At 52.6% G+C, this 15,953-nt stretch overlaps 7 protein-coding genes across 7 annotated transcripts; 2 read left to right on the top strand and 5 right to left on the bottom strand.

The window, feature by feature from the left end:
• Positions 1–1,088: 1,088 nt before the first annotated feature.
• Positions 1,089–2,444, bottom strand: DSM5745_03960 (uncharacterized protein; the record flags this gene model as incomplete). Its single annotated transcript, XM_026745976.1, has 1 exon — positions 1,089–2,444. The coding sequence occupies one exon, from the start codon at positions 2,442–2,444 to the stop codon at positions 1,089–1,091; it is 1,356 nt and encodes a 451-aa protein (XP_026604972.1).
• Positions 2,445–2,861: 417 nt separating this feature from the next.
• Positions 2,862–4,284, bottom strand: DSM5745_03959 (putative MFS transporter; the record flags this gene model as incomplete). Its single annotated transcript, XM_026745975.1, has 2 exons — positions 2,862–3,932; positions 3,982–4,284. 2 exons carry the CDS (start codon positions 4,282–4,284, stop codon positions 2,862–2,864), a joined length of 1,374 nt encoding a protein of 457 aa, XP_026604971.1.
• Positions 4,285–5,822: 1,538 nt separating this feature from the next.
• On the top strand, positions 5,823–6,351 carry DSM5745_03958 (uncharacterized protein; the record flags this gene model as incomplete). The annotated part of the gene is made up of 2 exons (XM_026745974.1): positions 5,823–5,983; positions 6,039–6,351. The coding sequence occupies 2 exons, from the start codon at positions 5,823–5,825 to the stop codon at positions 6,349–6,351; spliced, it is 474 nt and encodes a 157-aa protein (XP_026604970.1).
• A 314-nt stretch (positions 6,352–6,665) lies between these two features.
• DSM5745_03957 (nucleobase cation symporter-1 family protein) lies at positions 6,666–8,451 on the bottom strand (the record flags this gene model as incomplete). Its single annotated transcript, XM_026745973.1, has 3 exons — positions 6,666–7,988; positions 8,033–8,176; positions 8,221–8,451. The coding sequence occupies 3 exons, from the start codon at positions 8,449–8,451 to the stop codon at positions 6,666–6,668; spliced, it is 1,698 nt and encodes a 565-aa protein (XP_026604969.1).
• A 590-nt stretch (positions 8,452–9,041) lies between these two features.
• On the top strand, positions 9,042–10,199 carry DSM5745_03956 (isopenicillin N synthase family dioxygenase; the record flags this gene model as incomplete). Its single annotated transcript, XM_026745972.1, has 3 exons — positions 9,042–9,266; positions 9,314–9,476; positions 9,520–10,199. The coding sequence occupies 3 exons, from the start codon at positions 9,042–9,044 to the stop codon at positions 10,197–10,199; spliced, it is 1,068 nt and encodes a 355-aa protein (XP_026604968.1).
• Positions 10,200–10,256: 57 nt separating this feature from the next.
• DSM5745_03955 (uncharacterized protein) lies at positions 10,257–11,990 on the bottom strand (the record flags this gene model as incomplete). Its single annotated transcript, XM_026745971.1, has 2 exons — positions 10,257–11,544; positions 11,596–11,990. 2 exons carry the CDS (start codon positions 11,988–11,990, stop codon positions 10,257–10,259), a joined length of 1,683 nt encoding a protein of 560 aa, XP_026604967.1.
• A 781-nt stretch (positions 11,991–12,771) lies between these two features.
• On the bottom strand, positions 12,772–13,707 carry DSM5745_03954 (uncharacterized protein; the record flags this gene model as incomplete). Its single annotated transcript, XM_026745970.1, has 1 exon — positions 12,772–13,707. One exon carries the CDS (start codon positions 13,705–13,707, stop codon positions 12,772–12,774), a length of 936 nt encoding a protein of 311 aa, XP_026604966.1.
• Between the last annotated feature and the right edge of the window lie 2,246 nt (positions 13,708–15,953).

Below are 15,953 nucleotides of genomic sequence, written 5' to 3'. Positions count from 1 at the left end.
CAATAGCATGCCACCATTCCTTCAATCCACAGTTCCATGTGTTCTTGATCTGGAAGACTAAAATAACGTCCATTAACAATTCAATGCTCTCAATGGGTGGTATTTTGGATACTATCCTCAATGGCAATCGACGTATGTAGAGGGCGGGCACTTCTAGAGGATTTCACTTTGCAGCAAGCTACCAAGTGAAACCAAGAATAATATATCCATCCCGCAAACAGCGTGCGTAACATCTTCGCTAGGAGGCCGTCCACGGAATCTGATTGACCACTTGATGTACATCGTTTAGCTCATATTCACGTACTCGTTGTCGACGATGGGCTCACCCCAGAGCGCTCCCTAATCTCCGCCTCGGCACCGTGAAGTTCGTATTCGTGATTCGGCCGCCTGAAATGCCCTCGGCTGGTTCGATTACTGACGTAACGCACTGCTAGCGATCAAGGGAGGAGTGACGCAGCCTCACATCCGATCCATGTGTCCGCATTGCCCTCGTCGGGAATCAGCCTACGCCCGCATCTCAGCCAATGCGCATCGTCGTCGACTTGGCAATGCATAGTTCGCTCGGTTACTTTGGATGCTATCTAGGGTAGCCATACGGGGGTGAAGTCAGTCTCATCCATCCATCCCTGCTGCCTGGAGCATGCGACCTTAATGCGAGCCAGACGGCCGCTTGCTGAAACAGGTTTGGAATAGTCAACCTTTCTTCTTGGTTAAATTCCTTTGTCTGTAGCTTCACTTTTAGTAAAGATCATCGACGTTCGCCTGTAGCTTCATTGGTAGTAGAGATGATTAAAACCAAGCATCTTTAAACAGAGCGTCTTGATGATCTCTATCGATCATGACGCTATAGGCAAAGGAATCTAACCATCAAGAATTATGTACTGGAGATTTACGCGTCGGCTCATTTTCGGCGTACAACGGAACGGACACACTAAACAATATCTATTTGCCATATCTGCCCTTGGAAGGGTGGGAGACTTGAATAATGGTATGATACTCATCTTTTCAACCTCGTTAACATAACAGTCCGATGGTCGATTTTCTGCAACTGCGCTGATGATATTTTTGATAAGAAACCAGTACAACAACTAAACGTCGCACTGATCCGTAACCTCATCCGCATGATCCAACTTCCCCATGAGCCGACGATACTCAGGCTCAAGTTCCTCTTCCATCCCATCAGGTCGCAGAACCATCCGTTTGAATTGCGACGAGCAGCCCCACGAAAGCGAGCCGTTGAATGCACTGTCAATGTACTCGGCGGTGTCTGTTAGACTGCCGAGCAGAGTCCTCGCGTGGCCTCCGTTCACGTATGTTGTGAAGTGGACAGTGGCACCTGCGTTGCACCACGCGTCGACCATTATGGGAACATTTTCATATGGAATGATTTCGTCCTTCAGGCCGTGATAAACAAGAACCGGGGCAATCGGGGTGTCTTCGGGGTGTGCACCTAGAAGGTTCTCGCCCAGGACGGAATGAACGGTCGGTTCAAGGAGGAGGTCGGGTCCGAGGATCTGAACGTCGGTGGACAACATGGACTTGTTGGGCCAGTGGCCCAGGTCCGCTGGAACGCAGTGTGTATTGGCGTAGTTCAGAAGCAGTTTGCCTTGCTCGGTGGCGATAGCATCCATGATGGGTAGGAGCTGGGGACCGTACGCGCTAGGCTTAGAGAGTCCGTCAATCGCTGCGGGAATGAAGCCGCTGTACATCTTGCCATCGAGGTAATAGAATGTACCGGTCAAGTTGCTGGGTGTTCCTCCCATAACCCATGCGAACACGTTCAGCTCCGGAGCGTAGAAGGAATGAAGAGACGCAGCCCAGCCTGTTGCAATTGCTCCGCCAGAGTATCCTGTTGCTGCGATGGCGGGACGAGAAGTCGAGAACCCAATAGTCTTGTTATAGTTGATAACCGCACGCATGCTGTCTAGCACCGCCATTCCTGCCAAGCGACCGGCACCGAGAGCGGCATCAGGACCTTCGTGATCTGGAGCAGATACGATGTACCCGTGTAGGAGGTGTCGCTGTAGGAAGAGGAACTCGAAAGTGGAAATGAGATCGGTCTGGACGACGCCGAGCTGGTACTGGTAGCTGGGATCGCAGGTGACGGACGCACTGTCGTATGCGGTATGGAAGGAGACGAATCGATCGGTCAGAGGGCGAGCGGGCTTGAAGACGGTCGTGACCGAAGTGATGGCAGACCCATTGATGGCGGTGGTACGGTAGAGCAGTTGGTGTGCTTCCACGGGGTCAGGGACGATGCCAAAGAAGGAGGTAGCGATCACGCGCTCGCGGAAGATGGTGCCTGGCGGTGATGTCTCGAAGCCAGGCGGAGGTTGGTAGAAGGGATCCGTGTGAGGATCCTGGGCTGTGGCATTGGATTGCGACGCGGCAAGGGGGAGGTGGAAGGCAATTGCCCATAGCATATACAGGAGCTGGGGGAACATGGTGAGAAAGCTGTTAAGATCTGAAAGCAAATGATGGAGCAGATATTGGAGGAAAAGCCGAAGTAGAAGAGGAAGTTCGAGCTGGTGAATGCCCCAGAGCAGGCTGCTGCATGGCGCCTTCCTCGCGGTGTCCCTGTCGGCGATGAGGAAGAAGACTTGAAGACCTCATCCACGTCCGCTCTCATTCGACGAGTCGAGCTGCTCAACAGTGTTTTCCTCCACTCATGCAGGGTCTCGTCCCATTCTAACCCTAACGCAGTAGCTTTTCGGCCATTTTTTGACAGCCTTGCCTGCTCCGCGGAGTTGAAAATGCTGATAGCGAAATCCACAACCAATCCCACGTCTCAGGCACTGGCTTCGGTCCGATGGGCGTCAAATCCACATACCTACCCTATCTGGTCCTCCCTGTCTTCGGCTTTATGCATCAACTGACTTCGCCTTGCCCCAGCGAGCAACGACGAAGATACCCGTGCCCCCGACGACCAGAAGCAGAGCCGAGATGGTGCTGAACCACCCAACACCGATGGACTCCGCAGCAGGAATGGAAGTGGCAGAGGCAACGGCACCGAAGATATATCGAATGAAGAAATTCCCTGCGATGAGCTCCGCACTCCTATCCGGAACGACGTCGAGACAATACGTGTTGAGACTAGGGAAGCAGAAGAGCTGAGATACGCCTTGGAAGAACATGAAGAGCACAGGCAGCGCGAGCCCGCCGAATTCCTTGTCTACTGACCACCCATAGATGAGCATACAGATCGGAATCACGATTCCCAGGAACGGAACCGCAGCGTACAGTCGGTCTTCAGGCACAAAGACTTCCCCCCTCTTGTCGTACCACTTGCGAGCGATGTAGTCCGCCCATCGACCACCGAAGAACGTGCCCAGGATATATCCGCATCCAGGGGCTAGGTAGAGGAGGCCTGACTGCAGCGGGCTTTCGAGATGGAATCTTGGATTTAAGACATATCGGATGGGAGTCAGGAGACCGTACTGGTTCCAGACGAGCGATCCGCTGGCGATAGCTGTGACCACCAGACTCGGACGCTTGAACGGGGCTATAACCCGCCAAGGGTTGGTCATCGTAAGCAATACTCTGATCTTCCCTTTCCGGCTCAAGCCCTTGAGCGGCCGAGGTGCGGTTTCACTCAGGGTCTCGGGCAACAAAAAGAAGATGCCGACCAACGATACCGCCGCGAGCCCGGTCTGCAGCCAGAAGATCACACGCCACGTCGTATAAGTCACAATCGCACCGGCAAGGAGAGGACCAATTGTCGGACCAACAAGAGTGCCAGTGTAAAACCATGCGATCCCGGTCGCTCGCTCGAGCGGAGGGTACAGATCCCGAATCACAGCAGGCCCGATAACCAGGATCGCCGTGCCAACAAATGCAGTCAGCATGCGAAACACCATGAATGCGCCAATGTTCGGGCTCAAAGCGGTTCCAACTGACGCGCCTAGGAAGATCAGAGTGCTAGCGAGGCACGACTGGTCGGACAGTCAGTAACGGGCTCAAGATTTGCTAGGAAATTCATACCATCCGTCGCCCGATTGTTTGACACCACGGACCCCAGAAGCACGGACTCAAGGCCATGAAGACCAGATACAAGGCATTGCTCAGCCCGATCATCGAGCCGGAAGTATTGTATGTGGCGGCGACGTTGGGAATGGCCGACAGCACTGAAGTGCTTGCCATCGGAGACAGCAGTCCAGTCCATGAGATAACAACCGTCATGACAATCTTCCTGCTGCCAGAGAATCGGCTAAACTCATCCACGGGACATTCGACGGCCCGCTCCTCATCGGCTCCATTGTTCTTCTCGCGTTCATTTAAGCTCATTTGGTGGGTCGGGTGCAGCTTCAGGGCTGGCGAACATGTTAAGATTAGAAGTGTAGAGCCAAAGCAGTCACGTAATTACGGAAACTGACGACTTTAATTGCTATGTTTGAGAGAACAGTGAGTCAGAAATGATCGGGTAGCAAAGATGAAAACCCTGAGCAGACCGACCTCGGGCGCACGGAAAAGAATCCGCGTTGGAGGTCGAATTCTTGGGCTCTCCACCTCGCCAATGACAGCTGTGATCTGCCCTAATTCTCCAATCAGTTCTTTGCTTGATATCAGTCAATTGACAAGTCATCGTCGAGGCCCTGGGCTTCGTTCTCGCCGCTCTTCCTCCCGGTCTGGACCTGTCCTCACTCGGCAAATAGAATCCGCGGCAACATCGCTTTGGACGCCTCATTCCACTCTTAAAGATCGGTTTAGATGTTTTCGGCTTGTCATCGAATCCTTCAGGCACGGAATGCGAAGAAAGAATGACAGGATGCTTGTCGTTCCCTCTCAGATCTTGACCAGCGCCCTCGCTGTCTCCGGATGTACGAAGATAGCCAGGCACCTGTACCACCAGGAACAATAAGCCACCCTGGGCAGGCGAGCAGCAACTCCCGCTCCTTTGACAATTGCTCAAGCTGAGGAGCGGAAGCTGCAAGTCTGAAGAGACCGCTTTATTTCTTCATGCTTGACTGGATCCAGAGGGCCTTCTTCGTCTGGCGTCGAGGGATTCGTCTCGAATCGAAGTCCTTCAGGTTCTTTGAAGACCGAGGCTGTTCTCGCGGTCTACAAAAGACATATGCCCATGCAAACCAACGAATCATCTGTTTGATCATATTGCTTGAGAGCGTCATTGATGTAGGGAGTATCTGGCGACGATTGAGATCGGCAGCACGGTGGGAACGAAGGTCAGGGCCGCAGGGCATGCACCGGCTGCTTGACCACTGAGGCCGCGCAAGTTGATCATGATGTTCATGACCTGTGGGTTTGGCTCATGAATACGATTCTGGAGGTGACGGATGTCGCTAGGCTCTTTGACTGGATGGTGTCGTACATACGAGTAGATTCGGGGGTTGCAGGTGCGATAATTGAGTTGCATGTCCAGCCTTGACTTGTGTATTGCTGCATGTTGGCCTCGCATAACGACCCAGGAATTACGACGAGAACTCAGGCCTGATATGTATCATGGGAAGGCTGTCTAAGGTTTCTGTTTTTTTGTCAGGGTCAGCTGAGTGACAGCGCGCGAGAAAGGCCTTGATTCCAAGTTCGCAGATGTCAGGCGGACAGCTCTCGGCACTGCGGTCTCGACCGACGCATACCTATACTAAGTAGCCTCCGGGGTCCAAATGAGCCGGCTCTTTAGCCCTTGAATATGTAGATATTCAAGTACCTGGAGTGGTCCATTGCGCTTACGACGCCCGCTCAGCGAAACGCCCGTTATCCGTGTTCCTCTGTAAGGATGAAAACATGATCTGAACAACACGGTATTCCAGAACGCCTCATCGCTGCATATTCCTTGTAAAGTGGGAAAGGAATCCCGCTGAGATTGAATGGCCTCATGGGTGACTGTCAGTGAAGAAAGGGAAGAGAGCGCACGTGACCCCGCAGCAGAGCGTTTACCTGACAATCGCAGGCCCCCAGCACCCTCTGTCCTCGCTGCTTTGCTGAATTTCCTGAATCATCCTCGCAGACGCAGAGAGGGCCAAAGATCGTGAGTATGCTACCCCGAGCTACTTCCAGGTCGTGATCTTTGCTAACTTAGGTAGACTCCTTCCATCCAGCAGTTCCCTGCGGACCCAACACTCCAACCTCGATCCCACCACCACCGAACAATCCCAAATGCCCTACATAATGAACCTCTACGTCGACGGCGGGTGCCGCAACAACGGCGCACCCAACGCCTTCGGCGCCGCAGCCGCAGCGCACAAGAACAAATGGGGCCGATTCCGCTCCTGGACGCGCTCTCTGCCACGCGGCACAACACCCACGCCCACTAGCCAACGCGCCGAACTCACGGCAATCATCCTTGCGCTGGAGAAGGCGCTGGCGCGCTACAAGGGTCTGCATTCCTCGCCCTAGTTCCGGGTGACGGTTTTCTCGGATAGTCGGTATGCGGTGGGGTGTATGAGCGAGTGGGTGTATTGGTGGGCGAATAACGGGTGGAGGAATGCGATGGGCAAGGAGGTGTGCAATCGGGATCTTATTGAGAGGGCGTCGGGTTTGGATGATGAGGTGAGGGAGTTGGGGAGCGTGAGGTATGTTTATATCCCGCGCAAGGAGAATGGGGTTGCGGATCAGCTGTGCAGGGATCTTTTGGATAAGATATGGGAGGGTTAACTGTTTTGTTTGGTGCTCTCTACTATCTCGAGGTATCATAATGGATAAACTCATCGTTATGCACCAACTCCTTTCTCGGCTATAGTCACTTCGCCCTTCTCCCGAAGAGCCCCTTCTTTTGCCGCCACATCAACATCAACACCCAGAATTTCATCCCGCTCCTCAAACGTCCCAAAGTAATCCTCATCATCAACCTTCCTCTTCCCGGGCATGGGAGCTACCCAATCCAACCCCAAATAAGCCAAGCCGGAAACAAGACACCCCAGGAACCAAGCCAGCTGATACAGCCTCGTCCACCCCGCCCAAACCTCCCCTGAGGCCATCGCCCTCTGCGCAAGACCCGGAACCAGATACCACGTCCCAAATACCCACGCAACAGCCGCACGCCAGTTCCATCCCCCCGTGTACCAGTATATACTAGCCGGCGTGGAGCCGTACATATGCGTTAACTTCATCGTCGTCTTGCGGAGGAGAAAATAATCCGCGAACATGATGCCCATGAGCGGGCCCAGGAAAATGTTGAACGAGCCAACGACAGTCAGGAAGGACGTTGCGCTGTTCAGGAGCGACCAGGGCTGCAGGACGAACGCGAAGACGATGGTGAAGTAGCCGCCGCGGCGGATGGTGAAGTAGCGGGGTAGTAAAGCGGCGAGATCGATTCCTGCAACGACGAGGTTCGAGGCCACGACCATGCCGAATTGCGAGAGCATGAATGCGATGCTGGCGAATGCTACGGCGGCGCGTGCGCCGCGGGTATCTTCGTTGCGGCGCACTGCGTCGAGGAAATCGTAGGGGTTCCAGAGGAGGCCTTCTTCCTGGGGGTAGAGGGTTGCGGCGCAGGAGGTGCAGATGATTCCGATGCAGGCGACGATGATTGTACCGAGCGGGACCATGATGATTTGGGCAAGGACTTGGTCGCCGGGCTTCCGGGCGTAGCGGGTGTAATCGGACTGCGACCACATGTGCGTTGCGATGCTTCCGATGTTGGCTGTTATAGCGGAGACGAAGGCCCAGCCGAGGGCGCTGCCGGTTGCAGGCTCGATGCCGGAGACGCTGCTGGTATCGCGAAGAAGGGCACCGCCTCCGTCTGCTCGGACGGTTGACCAGATGAGGAGGACGAAGACGGTGGTTGCGACCGTGACGGATGCAAACATGAATGGTTTCTTGTAGTTTTCTGGACTGAACCACGCCAGCGGGAGGCAGAGGAGGAAGTACAGCACAAAGGCGACCATATCGTACACTTTCATCGCACCGTTTGCAAGGTCGCCGTCGAGATTTAGGAATGAAGGCCAGATGCAGGTCAAAAGGACCTTGAGGCACTGGCTTCCGTACCAGGTATTCGTGGCTGTCCAGACGAAGGAGAGAAACACTCGTATTGCCTAGCGAGATTAGCGCGCACCGACAAACTTCAAGATCAACCTACCATAGGAAATAAATACCCCCATATTCCCCAGTTCTGCTTCATCCAGATAGGAAAGCCGATGTGCCATTTCGCGCCGGGGTGTCCGCCCGCCACGCAGACGAATCCAACGAAGGTATGCGCGATTATGATGGCGAGCATGGCTTGCTTGGATGGTCAGCTAGCGAACTTGGTGCTGTGCAGCGACTTACCCAAACATTAAGCCCAAGCGAAATCAACGACGATCCGGTCGTCCATCCCCCAACGTTAAATGATCCAGTTACCATCCAGAGGCCAACAAAATGCCACGGCCCGTAGGGTCGTCGAGATGGGGGCAGTGGCCGCGTATCTTTGTTCACATATATATCCACTTGAGCATCCGTATCGCGATTGACTTCGAGTCGTCTTAGAAGACGAGAGAGGAACGGCGATTTTGCCGCCATATCGAATGGCGTGATACTCGAGATGCAGGACGAAACGTAGCAGATAATAGCACGTCGGTTGGGGAGGATCGCTCTAACACATCGGGTTAAAGAGATGCCAATTCCGTATTATATCTGAATGAACGGCTGTTATCAATGGCGATGTCTACCTAGGTCAGAAGATATGCAACCCCATCAAGGACATTGCGGGCTGCAAATCGGCAAAGTGTAGAGACTTGCGTAAACCAATCACACAAGATCAATCCAGGTCGATAACTCTGAAATTCAGCAGTTCAGCCGAGTTGGAGTAACTTGAGCTATCATGGCGCGGGGAGCGGGGTCCACTTTATCTCGCTGGCTTGCACGGATAAAGCTGAGAATGGCCAATGGTGAAGGCAGTAGGCGTAATCAACCGTTGAACCTGCTGATAACCACTCGACCTGGACGGATAATCGCGAGTTATTCCTCGATGCTGCAGTTCAACCGTTACCCCGCTGAATCAACCCATACCAATCGGTCAAAGATTCAAAGTATTCGAGTATAAAGGAAACAGCCACTGATCACCGGGTTCGATTGTGCCTTGGTTTAGAAGCACTAAACGAGAAGTCGAAATGTCCCAGACCACAACAATCGAAGTACCCGAGGGGCCGAGGACGGTGACCTTGATGAACGGAAGCACATTCTCGTTCAACTCCAACATCTCAACCACTCTCGAGAAAATCCCGGTCGTCGACGCGGGCAGAATATGGAGCGATAATCTTGAGGACCGAAAGGCCGTAGCGGAGGAGATTCGGGAGGCGTCGCGGAACATCGGATTCTTCTATCTTGTCAATCATGTACGTTGTCTTGTACTCTGCACTTCGATGCTAACATGGTCCGTAAGGGAATCGACGAATCGTACTCAGAGCGGACGTTCGAGCAGGCAAAGCGGTTCTTTGCTCTTCCTGAGGAGAAGAAGATGGAGGTTTTTACTGGGTTGGTTCCGAACGAGTACGTAGGGTTTCATCCGATGGAGTGCTATAATCGGAACGGGTGGAAGCATCAAGGTATGATGGCCACGTTTCATAGGAAAAGTCGCTGACGAGTAAGACTTGAGCGAGGCGTTCAACTGGTCGTACGATCCAAGAGAGGACCCAGAGGCAGCGGAGGATGCTGAGCCAACCGTCAGTATATGGCCATCAGGCGTGCCTGGCTTTAGAGAAGGCCTCTATGCATACCACGGACAGCTCCTGAAGTTGGCACGTCGATTGACTCGGATTTTTGCCCTCGCTCTGCATCTCCCGGAAAACGCTTTCGATGAGTACGTCAAGCGACCGGAAGCGGGTATGCGTATTCTGCACTATCCGGAACAAAAGCACTCGGTCGAGGATCAGAACGGTATCGGCGCCCATACGGACGTAGAGTGTTTCACGATCGTGACGCAGGATATGAGCGGCGGCCTCGAGGTGCTAGGGAAGAACGGCAACTGGATCAAGGCGGAGCCAATTCCGGGATCATTTGTCGTCAATATCGCGGATTGTTTCATGCGGCAAACCAATGACTTCTTCGTGTCGACTGTTCATCGCGTCATCAACAAGAGCGGGAAGGAGAGGTACTCGGCGCCGTTCTTCTTCGGATTCGATCGACGGAGGCTCCTAGAGGCTATTCCGACGTGTGTCAGCGATGAAAATCCAATGAAGTATCCAATCATGACTGGGGGAGAGTACTATGCATGGAGGTCGAACAAGCAAAAGAGCAACAATGTACATAACACGAAGATGGCCAGATAGGCGATAGTGAGTCTGTTGCGTTGGTCTTAAAGAAACAGCTTTCGATCGATAGTAGCGTCATGAATGTTGAGGGTAGAGCCACGTAAAGTCCGTCAGAAGCTCATTCGCAAAGTCCGGATGCACATTCATGTTGAAAAGTGTCTGTATATCACCCGGAGTAGTGGAAGTATTGAGGACCTCATAATCCGGTCGAGGTGGTGCAACTACCTCTTGCAAATCGGACAGTAACTTGGTGAGACGATCTCGAGTAGTGAAGGCTATAGGACTCTGGCCGGCAAGAACACTAAGTAAACAAATGACTGAATGAACAACGTCTTCGATTTGCGAAAGTTGAAGCCCTGTTAGAGGACGCTTCTTGGCGAGTCCGACCAAAATGTGTGCTACACCCGCCAACTGTTGGATTAGAGGGGAGCCCGCAGCACGGATGTACTCGAGAGGTATAGCCGTAATGCTCGCGAGCAGATCACCTGCGACACCGCATGCAAGAGCGGGACCATCGTCGTCAAAAACGCATGCCAAGAGTCTCGCCAGATGAATCGTGCAAATGATGTTCGGAGCTTGGAAGCCGCAACGATTACGTCCGTTGTCGCCTGATCGCGAGGCAGGCGTGACGAACTGAGGAAGTAGGCGCTGTTGGATCTCTGACAGGCGAGCCATAATAGCCACGGGGTTTGAGTCACTGGGACCAAGTATGGAGTGGCTTTGCCGGTGTTTTGCTCGCAACTCGGAAATCGCGTGCTCAAGAACCCTGTAAAGATCAGTCGTCGTATTCCAGCCGTTAAACCAGTCTTCATATTTCCCAGTCCGTCCAGGTATGAAAGCAGGATGATGAGCTCCAATTGGGTAGCCAACTCCACAGCGGCTTTCAGACGTGCGAACAAAGTTCCCAAGCACGCAGGCAGTATGGACTTCAAGCCGGTAAATTGACCACCATAGCCGCCGGCGGACTTCCTGCTCACACGTGGTAATTGTAGGTGACCATCGTGATTCATCATCGAGATTGAGCTGCGCGGATACACCGTGGCAAAGACTGAGATACTTGTGAAGCATCGCATGGTTTCCAGTTTGTGCACCGAGCAGCGCCAGGAATGTATACGACCGGACGAGATTCAGATCGGAGTTCTCAAGATCGACTGGGACGAGGCGAACCGCTTCAGCGACGTACGCTTCTCGCAGGTTCTTCCACTCTGTGGGTTTGATGTTATCGCTAAATAGGGCACCATCGCGAACGTGCTGGGCGCTCAAGGCACAGAGGCTCGTCAAGCTCATAAAGTCCGAATCGTTTCGAGGGAAGGTGCCGTCTCTCCAACCTACCCAAAGCTCGCGCTCGCAGAATAACGGGAAGCTGTTCCCCATTAGTTTGTACTCACCTTGGTATTGATTCCTGGTCGCTCACTTTGGATGAATGCTGTCAAGATAAACATCAAGCAGCTCTGTGATTGTCCGCCGATTTGCGAGAGCCGACGGCGGCTTCCCGGCTATACCATTGAGTAACGGGGATCTTGAAAGCTGAATGCTCGGTTCGCGGAGAGATTGGTCCAGGGATGTTCTTGCAATGTCCTGTTCTGGAGGTGCTATTGTTTTGCTCTCACCCCGCGGCTTCGTCCCTCTCTTCTTTGGCTGGCGCTTCCGCGTGCATTCCTGGCCGTATTCTTCGCAGGTCAAGCACGAGGTACCTTCGGGCGCGGTGATTCCAGACTCCGAAGGTTTTGGTCTGCACTTGACACCCCTTCGATGACAGAAGTCGCAGGCCTGAGTGATGCGTCTGGTTTTTGTTTTTGTTGGCGACATCTTGGTTGGTGAGTGGAGAGAGAACCTTGGAAAGAGCGATCGATCCCGCGGTAGGAGCGATAAGGAGTGCTTATCTTATCGGCCCGTGGCTTATCACAAGCACATGCGTCTGGTATCTTATCAGCTTATCGCCGCCGCCCACTTGGGCGAGATAAGGCGCCGCTTTAACCATCTATACCAATACATGACGATGTGATCGTCTGGGGTACACAGGCTTAGCTGTTCTTATTGCCGTATTAATCTCTTGTATGTCAAGAGCTGGTGGCTACTGGAGCCAAGAGTCCCCGCATATCGTGCGAAGGGGCGTGTTTGCTGCAACGTTCTTCTCTGTGTAAATTATATATTTTCGTTCGATCGCGAATAGTTCGAACCCTGAGGCTTGGCTACCGTTGAACGAGAAAAAGGAGAACTAGCATTATAATCGGCTTCGGTATAGACTAAAGAGTAGTATCAGTAGCCAGAAACGTTACGAGTTGGCCAATGGAGAAAAAATGTTAGGTACACTGGAGGCTAGGAAAGACAATGCCATCAGTGCATTACAAGGAGAAGTCAATGTAGTAGTCATAGGCTTTTTACTAAGTCAGACCAAAAGCCTTGATGCTGAGCATCAAAAGGCAAAGACAGGTACATAACAGATAAAACAAGCAATTATTCCAATTTCACCCAAACATTTTTTCCTCCCAAAGTTTCAACCTTTACATGGAACAAGTGCTGTTCACCTTCAAGGTCCATGATCCCTCGTAGCATCGTGGAAGAAACAGGGGCGCCCGGCTGGGGATTTCTAAACAGACTCCCACTCGTCCTCAAAGTCTTCGCGTGAAAGCAAAACCGTCTGATCCATCACATCAAAAAGCGCATCCTCCCTGGAGAGCAAAACAGTCTGATCCATGATCCCGAAATGCGCATCCTCCCTCGAAAGCAAAACCGTCTGGTCCAAGATGACATGCTCCGCATCCTCCCTCGAAAGCAAGACCGTCTGATCCAGTATAACATGCTCACAATCATCCTCCTCCTCAAGGACAACAACCTCATCCTCCAACGTGTGAGGGTCATCTTCGGCCCACACAATATCCGCAAAACCACCAGCAGCCAGACCCGTGGCACCCGCGTACGCCTCGCAATCGACGTACTCATCTTCCTCCTCATGTTCTATTTCGGCCTGACGCGAAAGCTTGATCTCTTCGACGGACGGGAGGGTATCGAGCTTGTCGATGGCTTCAACGGCGTACTCAAGCTGGCGATACATCGCTTCTTCGAGCGCAGCGAACGGTACACCAGACTCGAGATCACCGAGTTTGCGGACAAGACCCTCCATCGCTGTCTTCAGGGCCTTTAGCCAGACGCGGCAGCCGTTGAGGAGGGTATTGTTCGAGGAAAGGATGTTCAGTGGGTGGTTGATGCGCATATTTATATTCTCAGCCTTGGTTATGTGTGCGTTCTCGAGGTTGCTCTCGTCCTCATCCATCCCCATCACCGTAATCCAATCCTGGAAACGACGGAACGTCTTGGAAATGTCCCTGGTGCGAACGTCTAGTTCGATATCGGCTTTGAAGAGGACAGCCGAAACGCCCTGCATGAGGCTGCGGATGCGGATGGCGTCCTCGACGCACATGCTTGCGAATCGGGCGCTGTTTTCGGGACGGGAGAGGGCGAAACAAACGCTCTTTTTGCCGTTGGGGATGGGTTCAAGAGGCTTGATGGTTTGTTCTGGTGCCATGGTTTTGTAGTTTGTGATGGCGTTCCAAAGACGGGTGATAGACAGATTGAGGCGTAGAGATGGTTATGTTCAACAAACTGCTCACAGGGCGATGAGACAACAATAATAAAAGAGAAACGTCAATGGACTGAGAAGGGATGAACATTGCTACGGACAAACATCGCGGTATAGGTACAAAAGTAGTAGAGGATGAAGGAGGGGCAGAATTTGCAATCCACAGTGAATGAGTCTGCTCTGGCCCAGGCCAAAGACACCACCGCCCCATGAGATTAATAACCTTATGTCACTTCTACAAGACGCCTGCATACGGATGATAAGTGGAAGCTAACTGTGCTCATGTTAGTCAGATTGTTCATGATCACCTTGCCCTGCAAGACCTTTGGCATTCTCTCAATAATCTTGCTGCGATTCACTATTTTATAACGTTTATTATGACTCCAATTTCCCTCTTCTCAACAAGCTTGCAAACCCACAGCCATTCCATGCCAACTGCGGTTCACCTTAATGTGATTAGCGCCTGAGAATATGCGCTTGAGGAGAGCCCAGGCTGCATCTCGACATCCGACACAGAGCGGAGACAGCAGTTCCATCCATAGGACAATTTGCAAGTCTTAGGTAGTCTCCCTGCACTCAAGCTCAAAGCCCTTCCTGCGTCGCTTCTTCCACTGAAACCTCTTTCCCACTGCAGTTAGGACTCCCTCTCCCCTGATCCGCACACTGCTCTGAGAACTCCGCGACCCCCTTCTTCCGCCGCCGTCCGTGTCTCGATCGACCGATTGCAGCTCCGTATCACCAAATCGAATTCATTGTCGCTCTCTCGACGCTCGGGCCAGTGATGTGATGCTATGGTATGAGAGATCTTGATGTCGGGAAAGGAAGATTCTATAGAAAAAGCACTGCTACGGTACTGCGTTTCACTGCGAAACCCCTGGTCTGCTGTCTCGCGGCTTCACGTTCAAGGTAAGATAGAATACCATGGGCACTTACTTGGACAAACTCCTGGCGGACATCAATCCCCGCGATATTCAGACTGAAAAGGCAACTGGAGCTCCAAGCCAACACATATTGCGAAGCATGTTCAGGTAAGAATTTTCGCGGCCGGTGGCTCATGGAAGAGCCCACATTCTCCTAATTTCTCTCGCTGTTCCAGTCCAATGCCATCTCTGAGCTGGGCAACTCTCACGACTACCCATTCCATCTCCGGCTGCGCCCTATCCTCATCGCCGATCTAGTTTGCCGTTCTTCCCTCTGCCTACCGAATCTCGCATCCGTCCACTTCTCACTCGTTCTATTATGCGACCTAGTAAATGCAGGATCCTCAGAGCCAGAATGCCATTCCAAGGTTGGTGTCCCAGTGATGGCCCAACTGGCTCGGTGACAACTGCCCGCGTCAAACTCAACCCGACTCGTTCGTTCACTACCGTCTCACAAAAGGCCAGATACCGGTAGGGTAGGTATGGTAGCGGTCTCCCCTCACGCCCACCAGAATCCTGTTTCAACTTGAAATGCAAAGAATCAAAGAGCGTCTGCTATGCATTCAGAATAGGTGAATCTCGTCCGGGCAGGTACAAAGCCTCTCAAGCTTCTCTTACTCCAGCTCGCGCCGCGCCTTCCCACCACCATCGTCTCCCCTGGTTCGCGGTCCCTTCTGTCAGCGGATTTGCTTCCTAGTAACATGTTCAAGTGTTTCTCTGCCCCTGTTCTCCTCCAAGGCTACTAAGACGGACTCGAGGTCGGCCGCGCTCTAATCTTGCCCCATTCATTAGGTACTGGCTCTTACTCCCCGCCATCCGGTCCAAAGTATTATCCACTGGCCTACCGTCTTACGCTCGCGACTCGCTCTGCATCACATACTATGGTACCTATGGGATGCAAAAGAGACATCCCCGTGATTGAGGCAACGTGAAAAAGACAACAATAATAAAAAAGGAAGGCGGAAAGGGGCACAGTAAAGCTTAGTAGGCGGAAAGTGCTCTGCTATGAGCTACCGGGCGTGCATGTACAATTGTATAGCCGCCTCACAGGGTTCAATCCAGAATGACGATGAATTCCTGGCACACCCTTCGTATCTGCCCGTTTAAAGCTTCTCCAAGTACGTAGACATCGAGATGGAGTATGTCCACTGTAGGAACAACAAGCTTGGACTGAAACAACATTCAAATTCGTTTTGAAGAGTTGGCGCCAACACCTTAGGATTTTCACAAAGCTTCGACTACGTCCTCTGTTAGCTTGCTAGATTGGACCTT

Source organism: Aspergillus mulundensis (assembly GCF_003369625.1).
Source record: "Aspergillus mulundensis strain DSM 5745 chromosome Unknown scaffold_3, whole genome shotgun sequence".
NCBI lineage: Eukaryota > Fungi > Ascomycota > Eurotiomycetes > Eurotiales > Aspergillaceae > Aspergillus > Aspergillus mulundensis.
Note: the sequence above shows the minus strand (reverse complement) of the source record. Positions and strands in the feature narration are given on the sequence as shown.